The sequence below is a fragment of the Mandrillus leucophaeus genome, unplaced genomic scaffold (genome assembly GCF_000951045.1).
Source record: "Mandrillus leucophaeus isolate KB7577 unplaced genomic scaffold, Mleu.le_1.0 Scaffold569, whole genome shotgun sequence".
NCBI classification, from domain to species: domain Eukaryota; kingdom Metazoa; phylum Chordata; class Mammalia; order Primates; family Cercopithecidae; genus Mandrillus; species Mandrillus leucophaeus.
The window spans coordinates 698,398-712,602 of NW_012106130.1; the positions used below are offsets into that span (position 1 = coordinate 698,398).

General features: G+C 42.5%; 1 protein-coding gene across 1 annotated transcript in view; it reads left to right on the forward strand.

Annotated features, from left to right (window-relative positions):
* The first annotated feature begins 9,654 nt into the window (after positions 1 to 9,654).
* The window catches only part of LOC105552637 (chromosome unknown open reading frame, human C10orf126), a 35,403-nt gene continuing 30,852 nt past the window's right edge, over positions 9,655 to 14,205 (forward strand). The window contains 5 exon segments of the mRNA XM_011998341.1: positions 9,655 to 9,705; positions 10,361 to 10,505; positions 11,479 to 11,531; positions 11,534 to 11,557; positions 11,560 to 11,615. Of these exon segments, the coding sequence (XP_011853731.1) occupies positions 10,483 to 10,505; positions 11,479 to 11,531; positions 11,534 to 11,557; positions 11,560 to 11,615 (156 nt within the window). The 5' untranslated portion in view covers positions 9,655 to 9,705; positions 10,361 to 10,482.

Genomic DNA, 14,205 nt, shown 5'->3' on the forward strand with positions numbered 1-14,205 from the left:
ACTGATTGAACTTTACGTGATATCCTATAAGAAGCTCCAAGTGTGGCAGAGAAAGTAACGGTATTTCCCAGTTTCCAGGTGCCTGGTTCTTAAATGACTGTAAAATCTCACGCTGGGATGAATCCATCTGAGCTTGGCACTTCTTTACCTAGTACTGGGGGGTCACAGGGAGTATTCAGTCTCAAGTGCTGGGATTACAGGTATGAGCCACTGAATCCAGCCTAAATGTTATTTTTTATACCCTTGCAATGAGGAAGGAATTCAAACTGTGTTGAGAGCAATGCAAATGTACAGCATTTTATTAATTTTAAATCTTCTGCCTTCAAAGAAATAATAATCCCTGTGGGTACATAAAACACACTAATGTGAAAATAAATATTGAAACTGCAGAGTGATTCACTAGGTAAGTATTCAGTTAATGCAGGTACCTGATGGGGTGACATAAGGTTAGAACTGGCACCAAATGCCTTTGTTTTTTCTCTATCACTGGTCATGTGTTCAGCCATCCACATCTAACTCCCCTCGGTGTTAGCTCCCGGAACTGTTGCAAGGATCAAAGGAGATAATTTATTCTATTTCAATAAATGGTTTTGTTGAAATTCAGATGCGCTAGGGAGTTTGCACAGTGCTGGAGTTAGAAAGATGAATACACCAGGCATGGTGGCCCATGCTTGTAATCTCAGCACTTTGGGAGGCTGAGGTGGGAGGATCGCTTGAGCCTAGGAGTTTGAGACCAGCTTGGACAACATGGCAAAACTCTTTCTCTACAAAAAATGAAAAATTAGCAGGGCATGATGCTGCATGCTTGTAGTCCCAGAAACTTGGGAGGCTGAGGTGTGAGGATTTCTTGAGGCTGGGACGTTGAGGTTGCAGTGAGCCGTGATCCTGACACTACACTCTGGCCTCAGCAATAGAGTGAGACCCTGTCAAAAAAGAAAAGGAAAAGAAAGGAAAGAAAGGAAAGAAAGGAAAGAAAGGAAAGAAAGGAGGGAGGGAGGAAAAGAAAAGAGGGAGGGAGAGAAAGAAAGGAGGGAGGGAAAGAAAAAGAAGAACGCAAGAAAGAAAGGAAAGAAAAAGAAAGAAGAGAGAGAAAGAAAGAAGACAGAAGAAAAGATAAAGAGGAAGAAGGAAAAATAGAGAAAGAAAGAGAAGGAGAAAGGAAGGAAAAGAAAGAGAAAGAAGGAAAGAGAAAGAAACAAGAAAAGAGAGAAAGAAAAAAGGAAAAAGAGAAAGATGAAAAGAAAGAAAGAGAAAGAAAAGAATGAGACAAGAATTGCTCTTGAACACAGCTGCACAGGGGAGGCAGACACTTAAAGGATGATAATCACAGTTTAGGAGCATTCAGAAGGACACGATGGACTCTGTCTAGAGGAGAGAGTGTATGTTAGGACACTGTACATGACCAGATATGAAATGCTGTTAATATGGGAAGCTGTTAATGTGGGTTGCTTTTATCAGATGATTTTATAATAGTAGAAATGATTTTTCTTCATCAGGGAGAAGATGGCACACTTCCAGCTGAGACAATGCCTATTTTCTGATAGGTATTTATGAAGGAATGCATGGAAATGTGTCATGGGTAACCTCACATTCTGCTACTTCAGGTCAAAATCTGACACTAGCTATGTTTAACCCATTTGCTACTCTCTTAAGAGAGTTTGGGGAATCTATTCTTCTTAGTTAAGCATGGCACATCAACTGAGTCTCATGCAGTGTGCCTGTAGTTGTGTCTAGAGCTACAATAAAGAAGAATACGAAATTGTAGTTAGACAGGAAGAATAAGTTTTGGAGTTCTGTTACAGGGTAGGGTGACTACAGCAAATAACGATGTAGTGTATACAGTATTTCAAGATAGAAGATTTTGAATGTTGCCACCACAAAGAAATGATAAATGTTTAAAGTGATGGATATGGTAATTACCCTGATTCAATCATTATACTATGTATACCTGCAACTAAACACCACACTGTACCCTATAAATATGTAAAATGATTTTGTGTCATTTATAAATAAAAAATTAAATAAAAAATAAAATATCAACCCTTGGATAAAACAAAAACAAAAAAGAAGAAGAATACGGAGGTTGCTTTTTGAATTAGAATATCTGAAACAAGATCTGGGTGGTAGGAAGAAACCAACATTGTTTGGGTCTCCCTCTGTTGCCAGGCTGGAGTACAGTGGTGTACTTGTAGCTTACTGCAGCCTCAGACTCCTGAGCTCAAGTGATCCTCCCATCTCAGCCTCCTGAGTAGCTGGAACTACAGATATGTGCCACCATGCCTGGCTAATTTTAAAAATTTTTTTGTAGAGAGGGATCTTGCTTTGTTGCCCAGGCTGGTCTCAAACTCCTGACCTCAAGTGACCCTCCTGCCTTAGCCTCCCAAAGCACTGGGATTATAGGCGTGAGTCACTGTGTCTGGCCTGAACCAACATTTGTATTGTGTGGACGTGTGCACGTGCATACACACACACGCACACACACACACACACCCTGCAGAGATATCAGCCTATGAGTAAAATAGTGGCCCATGATGTTACACATGTTCTTCTGCCTATCAGTCAACAAGAAGGTTTATGAATTTAGAATTGGTGGTCAGCTATGGACTTGTTGATTGCCTTTGTTTTCACAGCTATTCCATTTACTCACTTGAGAGCATTTTCTATGATGAATTCAAGCACTAGCCCATTAGTGAGCATTTACTTTAATGTTCTAGAGTCCTTGTTAGTATAATACAGAGTTAAGGGCTATTTCACATTGCAGTAAAGATCCAGACAGTGTCTTTTATTCTTTGTGGGGATAATTAAGAAGCTGTTGCTAGTGTCTGATGAGAAGTGAAGTTGCTGTTTCTGGCAGAGGGGCAATGAGGATCAAAACACATATTTGGAATTTTATGTTGTTCCTGAGCTCCCCTGCTGGGCCAGGATGTGGGTTGAATTTGCTGTCTTGTATTAATGGAAAAAAAAAAAAAAAAAGACACAAGGGAGGCCAGGCAGTGGAGAGCGGAGAAAATAAAAGGCGGGGAGATGAAGTCGAGTTTCCTCTGATCTCCCTCGGAGCTGCTGTCGACTCATCAGCCTCAGTTAATTATAGAGGCAGAAACTGAGCCACTGCCAAAATAAACGGTGCTGGGCACATACGTAGCCTCTTGATAAGGGCTGCATTTATCTGTGAGAAGAGCGTCTCAGATAAATGTGGAATGACTTACTGCCGGAACTTGGGACCTTTGTAAACCACGTCTACTAAATCTAGAGCTTGTTTATCAGTCAGTCTGCAGCTACTCGTCCCTGCAAACATTTTTTTTTGGTGCACATTCTGTTTCTCTTCCTGAAGGAATGGGAAAGCTGGTCTCCTGCGCCCTGGAATGAAAGTATCTTAACTATTAATATCTGGGTTTAGATGGAGTGGTACTGCCTTTTAAGTTTGTGGAAAGTTTGGAACCATGACTCTGCTGCGTAAAATTACTTTTCCCATTCTCTAGATGGGGAATTTTGAATTGAAGTTTGAGAGGATCAAGTCAACAGAGTTCACAATTATTGTTGATAAGCGTTGGGATGCAATCTTGTCTGTTTTATTGAAATTCAACACAGGACTTTCTGAGCCCTTTCTCTGCTATGCACCCTGCCAAGTGTGGGATTTCAAAGAGTGCCCTTGGACCATTGGGGAGCTCAGTCTTTTTTTTTCCTTTGAGGCAGAGTCTTGCTCTGTTGCCCAGGCTGGAGTGCAGTGGTACAATCATAGCTCACTGCAGCCTTGAACTCCTGTCCTGGGTTCAACCGATCCTCCTTGAGTACTCAGCCTCCCAAATAGCTAGGACTATAGGCACACGCCACCACATTCAGCTAATTTTAAAATTATTTTCATAGAGATAGGGTCTTGCTATATTGCCCAGGGCCTCAAACGATCCTCCTGCCTCGGCCTCCAAAGCACTGGGATTATAGGTGTGAGCCGTCCGAACCGGAGCTCAGTCTTGAGGTGGGATAAGCAATACAGATACATAGATCTCTAGTCCAGAAATACGTTTGGAAATGTGTTCCCACCCTGCCAATATCAATATTCAATACGTTTTCCATATCATGTATGACGCATGCATGGAGTTCTTTTTTTGCTAATGATTAATGGATTAAGAAATATCATTTTCAGATCGATTTTTAAATACATTCTTACAGATCCATTAAGAGATTATTTTTATTCCATAAAATCAGTTTTAAAGTTTTTCTTTTATTCAAAATTTGGAAAGCATCAACCTCTCTGGTATCCTCAGTTGTATGCCTGTGTGCTTTTTGCCTTAATAATTACTTTTCATCGCCTGAAAGCTCCAAGCTGGTTGACTGTGGATAGTTAAGTGTTTATCTTTTGTTGCTTCTGGGTAGCACATCTTACTGCTCCTGCGTGCTTTTGAGTGGTAGAAAAAAGTCAGTGTTATCATCAAACATTAACCCCGTGACCTGCTTGTTTATATGCCTACTGTAACATGGCTTTGCTTGAATTTCTGAGGTTAGTCAAAGCAAATATCCGTACAATCTTGAGACAACTGCATATAAACTAAAACATCTTTTGTCAAGATTGCCAGTAATACATTCCTTCAGACCAAAGCCTTAAGGAAAACTAGCTACCGATATTAATGGAGGGAATTTCTTAAAAACTTAAGAGGAATTATAGGACTTTTGTACCACCTCCCATTTACCACTTTATCCTGAAAGATGTGGGGTGGAGGTCCTCCCCCTGGCTCAACTTAAGTGCCTTGTAGGGTTGTTGCTACAAGAAGGCACTGTCGTGTGAAACTAACTGTGCTTTGTGTTTGTTAAACTTAAATATTCTAAAATAAGCATTTGTTTTGTTTGTCCGTTAGGTAAAGTATGGGGCAGCATGAAACAGAAATATCTGGCTTCAAATAAATTGTATATGCTAAATTTTCACTGTGTATGTGAATCTAATTATAAGACAAAGCTATATAAGACATTTAGCAAACTGTTTTCTAGAGATGATATTAGATAAAACCTTAGAAATCACACTGATTTTTTTCCCATTCTAAAAAGTGCATTTTGGCTCCGTAGCATAATAGCCATCTTTCCAGGATGAATCGTTTATGTTTTAGGGGTAGAGAGAAATCTGATCCACATTAAAAGGAAGGCCAATCACTAACTACTCCAGAAATCATATAAATAGATTGTTATGGGCCAGGTGCTGTGGCTTATGCCTGTAATCTGCACTTTGGGAGACCTAGGGGGGAGAATTGCTTGAACCCAGGGCTATGAGACCAGCCTAGGCAACACTGAACTTGTCTCTACAAGAAATAAATAAATTAGCCGTGCAAGGTTGTGTATGCCTGTGATTCCAGACACTCAGGAGGCTAAGGCAAGGAGGATGGCTTGAGCCAGGGAGGTTGAGTCTGCTATGACCTGTGATTGTGTCACTGCAGGTCAGCCTGGGTGACAAAGTGAGACCCTGTCTATAAATAAATAAATATTTTCTTGCTAACAGTTGGCTTCAGTATTTGAAAAGAAAAGTTTAAAAAGTTTTAATAATGTTGTGCCCTCCATATCAATTGTTAATGACAACACTCTGTGCCATATTGTAGAAGACAAAATCATTCATTCTAGGTCCAAGGCTCTGTCAATGAAAGCAAGTTCACATTCTCCACAGTGGGCAGCAGAGGGGTACTCTTGATTTTTGCAGGTGTCACTGAACTCGAGAACCCCTGTTCTAATCCCTACAGTCCCTTTTTCCCTAGGAATTTGTCCCTAGTTCACAGTGTTTCCATGCCAAGCAACAGAAGGGCTTTCCTTACAGATCTTCATATTGAAACAAACCACAGACAAATTCCTATTACTGAGTCATGGCTTTGGTTTACTCATCAGATCTCCAGCACAGGACTCACAGTCTCTATCTTATGCCTATCACTTTGTGGGTTTTGTTTCTCCAGAGTGCTAGAGAAAGGGTTTTTGATTCAAATCAGCATAAACTGCTGTTAGGAAAGAAAAGGTCCCTCTTTATTTGCAGTTTGGTAGCCAGAGTGCTGATTTAGCTTCATGCAGAATATATAATCCCTTCCTTTGTTTTCTCAATACATTTGCTTGTGCCTCAATAATGAAAATTTCTACTTTATATTTATAGTAATTTGTTTATTTGCCTTCTCCCCCTACTCTCTCTCTCTCTATATATATATGTATATATGTATATAGATGTGTGTGTGTGTGTGTGTGTATATACATATATATATATATTTTTTTGACAGAGTCTCTCTCTGTTGCCCAGGCTGGAGTGCAGTGGTGAGCTCTCAGCTCACTGCAACCTCCACCTCCTGGGTTCAAACAATTCTCCTGCTTCAACCTCCTGAGTAGCTGGGATTACAGGCGCCCGCCACCATGCCTGGCTAATTTTTGTATTTTCAGTAGAAACAGGGTTTCACCATGTTGGCCAGGCTTGTCTCCAACTCCTGACCTCAAGTGATCTGCCCTCCTCAACCTCCCAGAGTGCTGGGATTATTGGCCTGAGCCACTGTGCCTGACCTTCCTCTACTGTATTATAACATCTTCAGGATGACATAATTTCTCATTCCACTTAAAATCTTCCATAGTATAACCACAATACTTTGCACATAGTAGGCTCTTGACAAATTCTGTTGAATCAAAAAATGCATTAAAAATGATTGCCTCATACTAGTAGACTTTCTTCCTTCTTAGTAATTTTAAAAGAGGATTACCCTGTTTCGATTTCTTATCACATTGGAAAGGGTGCATTAACAGAAAGAGGCCCGTCTTCCTCAGTGGTTGGGGTCCAGAGAGTCCAAATACTTCTTCTCCATTCTGATTAGATCATATTTCATTCTGAACATAGCCCACTTTGAACTGACATTCAAAAGCACCTTCTCTCCTCCATTTCTGCCCTTTTTCTCCTTGCCCATCTATCCTTCCTTCATATTGCTGCAGCTCCTTGTGGTTGAGACCTGTTCTTGTCTCTATCAATAGATTCTTGCAGTCTTCAAATTGGAGCCTAAAAAAAAACACTGTATTTTTTTGTTGTTGTTGTTATTGCCATGGTAATCTGCAACACAATAGCTTCTGTATTATCATGCTCAATGACTCTATCTCTACTGAGAAGAGAATGAAAGGAATTCATTATAAATATAATCAACAATAAACATAGTAATAAAGTAAATTGTATAGACTGTTAGAAGATAATAAATGCTATACTCTCCAAAAATGAAAGAAAGAAAAAAGAAAAGAAAAAGTGTAGGGCAGGATAAGGGAATAGCGTGTTTGAGGAAGGAGCTGAAGTTGTGTGTTTAAATAGGATGATGAGAACTGGCTTATGACAATGTAAGATCATGAGATTTGAGTAAAGTCTTAGACAGGGAGAGGAAGTGAGCCATATGGATCTTTGAGGGCATGGTGTTCAGGCCGAGGAAAGGAAGGAGGCTGGAGGTTGATTGAGGAGCAGAAGGGAATTGCTGTGCTGGACCTGAGATGGTAGGAGCTGAGACTAGGGAGGTCACAGAAGCCTGAATCACATGGAATAGATGATAAGGGGCAAGGTAGGAGCAGGGGGGCCTTTCAGGAGGCCAGAGCAGTTCTCCAGATGGTATTGGGATCAGAATAAGAGCAGCAAAGGTAGTGAGAAGTTGTCAGAATCTGGATGTGTTTTGAAGAAAGAGACAAGGGATATTCTTGTCTCTTTGAATCTATTGATAGAGACAAAAACAGGTCTCAACCACAAGGAGCTGCAGCAATACGAATAAGGATTGGATATAGGATAGCAGAGTCAAGGATGAATCCAAGAAGTGCTCTGTTTTAGGCCAGAAGGATGAAATTGCCATCAACTAACTAACATGGGGAAGGTTGAGGGGTGCAGTGGGATAGGTAGGGAAAAATCAATTCAGTAGTGGACGTGTGAGTTAGAGAAGTATATTAGATATTCACGTGAAAATGATGAGTATGCTATTGGATATGCAGGTTTGGAGTTTAGAACAGAGGACTGGACTGGAGATATTCATTTGGGAGTTACCAGTGTGTGGGTAGTATTTAAAGCCATGGAACAAGATGAGATCTTCAAGGGAGTAAGTAGAGACAGAGATGAAAACAAGAACAATGACTGAGCCCTGGAGTAATTAGAAGTTAAGAGGGGCAAAGGACTGCAACGAATGTGCATGACAAGGTCCATGTATTGCCATCAAAGTGAGTGGCTGTTTCTGTGAGGGTAGAGGTCAAGATGACTGAAGGAGGAGAGAAGTTTAATGACCTGGAATGGTGGAGTTTTGGAAGCATTATTATCTATGTGTTGAACATGCTCAGAAAAGAGAGGAGAAGTATTGGAGAGGATGCCAATGGGCTGACGTTGTTGGAAAAGGTGGGGAACAGTGTTGGGCAGGGGTATTACAGGACCAATGCATTCGTATGCCTGTTGTGCAGAAACAGATCAATACACCAAGACAGCAGGCTTTGCAGCAGAGAGGGGGTTTGATGACAGCAGGGAGGCCAAGTGAGCAGATGGGAGAAGACCCTCAAATCCATCTTTTCGAAGAGTTCTGGGCTGAGGTTTTCAAGGGGATTGTGGGGGTTGAGGGGATGAAAAATTGTAGTCATTGATTGGTTGGGGAAAGGGGGATGAAATCATCAGGCTGTAGAAACTGCATTCTTCGGTGAGTCAGCTTCTCATGGGGTCCTTCAGAGCAGCTGGCATCAGTAGTTTCATCAGTATGCAGGACTTATAAGAATATCTCAAATGGAAAACAACATTTCACAATGTTTAGTTGTTTTCTGTAGAGCAGTGAAGGGGAACTCTAATCTTGTGACAGGGTCTGTGTGATTCTGGAGCAATAGGTAGCAAAATACTATGAAGAAGGATCAGAGAACAGCTGACCCCATGACTATCGCTGAGTATGTGCAAGCTTGGCTTATTTTTGTTTCTCTTCCTCTCTTCTCTTCTGATTAATTTTATAAAGTCTATAGGGACAGTTTCAGGGGTGATAGATGATGATGGTATGAGATTTGCAGTAGAAAGGAAGGAGAAGGCTCTGGACGGGGAAAGGACCAGCAGGGCCCCTCCATCACTTCCAGGTCTGCAGGAGGTGGCAGGAGGGCCTGGAATGAAAAATAGCCTGCGGCCGGGTGCAGTGGCTCACGCCTGTAATCCCAGCACTTTGGGAGGCCTAGATGGGCGGATCACAAGGTCAAGAGATTGAGACCATCCTGGTCAACATGGGGAAACCCCGTCTCTACTAAAAATACAAAAAATAGCTGGGTGTGGTGGCGTGTGCCTGTAATCCCAGCTACTCGGGAGGCTGAGGTAGGAGAACCATTTGAACCCAGGAGGTGGAGTTTGCAGTGAGCTGAGATCACACCACTGCACTCCAGCCTGGTGACAGAGAGAGACTCCATCTCAAAAAAAGAAAAAGAAAAACAAAAACAGCCAGCGCATAAGAGAAGAGGTGAGCATCGTCCTCAGGGAAGAGTCAGTTTTTGTCAGAGCAAGGAGGGACTATTTGGAAGTTAGATTTAGGATGTGAAGAGTTTTGCTATTAGTGGATCAGGCTGATGGCACCGTGGACAGGTTTCAGGAGTCAGGAACGGGTGGGAGAAAGTTTCCCAGTGTGGGTTGTGCAGCACCTCCTGGCACGGAGAGTGTGGGTGTGACGAGTGGCTTGGGAGGCGAGAATGAAGAGCATGAATGCCAGCGTACAGCACTGAGCTCGCGTCTGCCACGTTGTAAGCTCTCAGAAGACCTCAACTTCTATTCACTTTGTCACAAATCGATTAATTATTGAGCTGAAGGATATATTAGAAAAGGGTCAATAGCAATACTTCTAACTTCCAATCCGTACTTAGGCTTGGCATTCAATTGATGTTATCAAAACCTGTGCTAGCTCCAAGGAAGAGAGAACACTGTTTTCTGATTTAGTTGCTTCCTGAAAGGAGCTGAGAGCTGTAAAATGCAGGCAAGATTGGACTTTTCAGTAATGCTTATATATTGACTTGCAAAAACAGTATTAGAGCATTTTTTTTAATGCACATATTGTCTCCTTAGGGTAAGGGAAAAGATTTTATCCTTTTATTTTTGCATATCCTCTTTGAGTGAACATGGTTCTTTTTTCTTTAACTTACAACTTTACAAGGTATTTGGAGAAATATAAGGGAGAGAGAGTTTCTGTTTGTTATCTCTTTAAGCAATACCCTCTTGTATACCAAATAATATCTTCCTGTGGTTAATGATATGAGAAACAGAACACTTCTCCAGAAACCTTTTCACATCCCAGATTCAGAGTTCCTGTGCCAGGAATCTGATCTGACGTATTTTACTACTTAGGTAAATCCTTAATCTCAAGAGTGACAAGAGTGAAGTCTTTTTATGTTTGTGTGTTAGAGATGGGCCTCCTTCTGTCGCCTAGGCTGGAGTGCAGTGGTGTGATTACAGCTCACTGCAGCCTCAACCTCCTGAGCTCAAGTAGTCCCTCTGCCTCAGCTTTCTGAGTTGCGACTACAGCCATGAACCACTGCATCCAGTTCAGGTTTTTTGCTTGTTTGTTGTTTTTCTTAAAAAACACTAGTGATTCTATTTTGATTCTGGCAACTTTCATAAGGTCCAGGGACAAAATAAATGTGTTGTCTCCTGGGAGGAGATGGATTTATAAGCCCATGGGCACCATTCAGAAGCCGTGTGCCCTGGAAGCACCAAGGAATGTTGCTTGCTCCACCTTCCCAGGTGCTCAAGGCAAACCCCTGGGTCATCCTTGACTCTTCTTTTGCTCTCACAGGGCACATCCAATCTATAAGGAAGTTAACTTGGCTCAGGTAGTTAAAAAATCTATCTGAATGTAGGGGCCAGGCACGGTGGCTCATACCTGGAGTCCCAACTACTCAGGAGGTTGAGGCGGGAGGATTGCTTGAGCCCAGGAGCTCGAGGCTGCAGTGAGCTATGATCATGCCACTGCACTGCAGCCTGGGCAGCTGAGCAAGGTTCAGGCTGGTCTTTAACTCCTGGCCTTTAGTGATCCTCTTGCCTTGTCCTCCCAAAGTGTTGGGATTATAGGCATGGACCACTGAGCCCTGCCTAAAACTTTTATTCAGTGACTTGGAAGAATGTTCTGGTGGACAGGAAAACCCTGGATGGAGAGAAGGTTGAGGCATTTGAGAGGTCAGAGAGAAGCAAGGTATCCAAGGACAATGGAATTGGCTGGTTGTTGCTCAATTGCATTGGGGCTCTACAGTAGGATAATGAAAAGCTGTAGGCAGGTAGGGAGCAATTGAAAGCCAAGTGTGAAGGCCTGAGGGCCTCCAGGAAAGAAGCCCATATTCACTCAATTCAGTGTAGAAAAAGCAGAAGACCAAACTATGGATTTAATAGGCTTGCTTAGCTTCAAAGATGATTATCATTACGCAAAGATCAGAGGACTGGTTGGGAAAACATGGAGCTCTTGTGCACGGAATGGGGACATTTGGGTGGATGCCTCCAAATATTTTGAGTTCTCAAACTCTTCTAAGCCCTCGGAGCCTGCAGTGGTGGCTCACCCTTCCCTGTTATGATCTGGAACTCCCACCACAGAATTCTGTTTCCATGGGCCAAGAGGGTTTCTCAGGATCCTCAACTTCTTGCCTGCTTGCCAGACCAATCACTAGAGGTAAGTCACAACATCACCAAGCCAAGAATATTATGGCAACATTGATGAGCTAGAAGGAGACTGTACCTCCCCCAAACTGTGAGTAATTAGCCCCCATGTACTACAAGGAAGGAACTGGATTTCGAAGGTGCTTGATCAAGGAGCAGGATAAAGGCAAATAAAGGGACTTGAGGGCATTTTCTCAGGATGTGGGACTTAATGCTTGGCAAAGACCCTAGAGGATAGTGCAAACTTGCTGCTTGGGTGGTTCAACAAGCCTGGAGATAGGTCCATGCTGAGTGGAGCTGAAACAGATTTTTAAAGGCTCAGGGAAGTGAACATGCTGGAGAGGGTATATTAGGGTGATCAGAAGACCCACCAGAGGATTACAAAGCACAAGGAGGTCTGGAGAACACAGCATTCACCAAGCCATTGGGAAATTAGCTGGAGGCTTTCCTCTGCAGACCACAACTGGTGGTATGAAAGGCTGTTGTGGAGTTGAACCCACAGAGAGCAGTGATGATGGGGTGAAACAGAGGGGACTCTTGTGAGGATACTTCTTAATACATCTAATTAAAAGAAAGCCAACACAGGCCGGGCATGGTGGCTCCCACCTGTAATCCCAGCACTTTGGGAGGCTGAGGTGGGTGGATCACTTGAGGTCAGGAATTCAAGACTTGCCTGACCAACATGGTGAAACCCTGTCTCCACTAAAAATACAAAAATTAGCTGGGCGTAGTGGTGTACACTTGTGGTCCCAGCTACTTGGGAGGCTGAGGCAGGAGAATCACTTGAGCCAGGAAGGTAGAGGTTGCAGTGAGCTGAGATTGTGCCACTTCACTCCAGCTTGGGCGACAGAGTGAGATCCTGTATCAAAAAAAAAAAAAAAAAAAAAGGCCGACAAGGATGCCCAGGAGGCTGAGGGTGTTTGCTCTATCAAACATTTGCAGTCCCTTGTCTAGTACCTAGAACCTGAGGCAGTTTTCAGACCTGGAATCCCCCAATAGAAAGGGTGGTCACATTCCCAGGATGAAGGACCCAGCAACACCACATGAAGCCTATGATGGTATCATTCCTTTTGTCTTTCCCCAAAGGACATTTATTCAAGTCACTCTACTCTGGGAAAAAACTCCCAGATGTTTTGAAGATTACTGGATGCCCTGTAGGGATGGATGGAGGTAGGCATTGAGGTGTGCAATGACTCAGATCTTCATTGGAAAAAGGACTTACCTGGCAGCTGCAAGGAGTGTGGGCAGCTGACAGCTTCTAGCTGCAGTACCTGGAGGATCTGCTTCAGCTTTTGAACCAAGACCACACTTTTTCTAGGCAGCTCCCAGCCAATACCGGCACCATGGCAGTACCAAGGCTGCGTCTGTCCAACACAGGAATCCTCTTTGCTCCAGAGCTTCCCATCACGTTGGTCAAATCCGTGCCCAACCCACCAAAATCTGAGACTCTCTCTTGTCTATCTTGTTTTCTACCCTTTTTCCTTTTGTAAGTGTCAAATCTGCATCGTGATCTGAAGGCTTTCCATGCTTGGGCAATCTTCATATTTCCTCTTAGGCTTTTTACAAACATTACCCCCCAACCCCAAATCTCTTGCACTTCTAACTCAACCTCATTGTCTGCTTTCCTGAGGATGCAACTGACATGATGCTCTGGTCTGCTCAGTTGTAGTCTGTTTAGCCACAGATAAGGCAGTCGGGTACAGTAAATGGCTTTGCAGAGGCTCGCTAACACATGGAAATGTTTATACCCATTTAAAAAGTTGATTCACAAAGTAGTACTAGATTTTCTCATTACAGTATTTTAATGCAGGGGCTCGTACAGTTAAAATATTCTGGAAGTTAAGTAGGAAAACTACATTGAAGATAAATCTACGTTAATTACAGATGCAAAATTTTTGTTTTAAATGTAAGCATCTATCCTACTCCCTTCGACCAGAGTTAGGCTGGGGTTCTATGAATTGCACACAGACGTTTCTTGCTTGTTACGGAATTTGCTTTTTGTATTTTGGAAGCAGCTAAATTCTGGGCAACAAAACCAAACTGGTCTCACATTTAGATTAAGCACCTTCAATGGCTGAGCCACTTCCTCTTGAATGTTTGATAGTCACCCAAAATTGAGGACAGTAGTGGATACACTCTTCGCCTTCTGTTTCAACACTCTCTTGCCTTTTTTATTTCCTAGTGCTATTTGTGGCACCGCAATCATATATGTTTACTAGGTTTAGACAACAACACCATCTTGGCTGACACTTTAAAAAAAAGATTTGAGATCCTTGACAACAGCTCAATTCCTCAGACTTAGGAAGAGGTCACATGGCTTCTCACAACAGCTAAGACAAGGGTGGGAGTGGGAAAGTCTTTCCATTGCTTCATCTAGGCACTTAGTAAACAAAACCAGTTCCTCAAAATAGCTTTTATACAAAGAACATAATCTTTTACCTAAGAATCTTTATTTGGGTTTCCATCATCCAGTCTTTTCCTTTTTTCTCTTTTAAAGCTCGAAGCCCATGGACTTTGAGATTTGTTGCATCTTTATCCACAAATCTCCTCCCTTTAATAACCAGTCTTCTCAGAACTTAGATTCCAGCCAAGCCAACACCTTC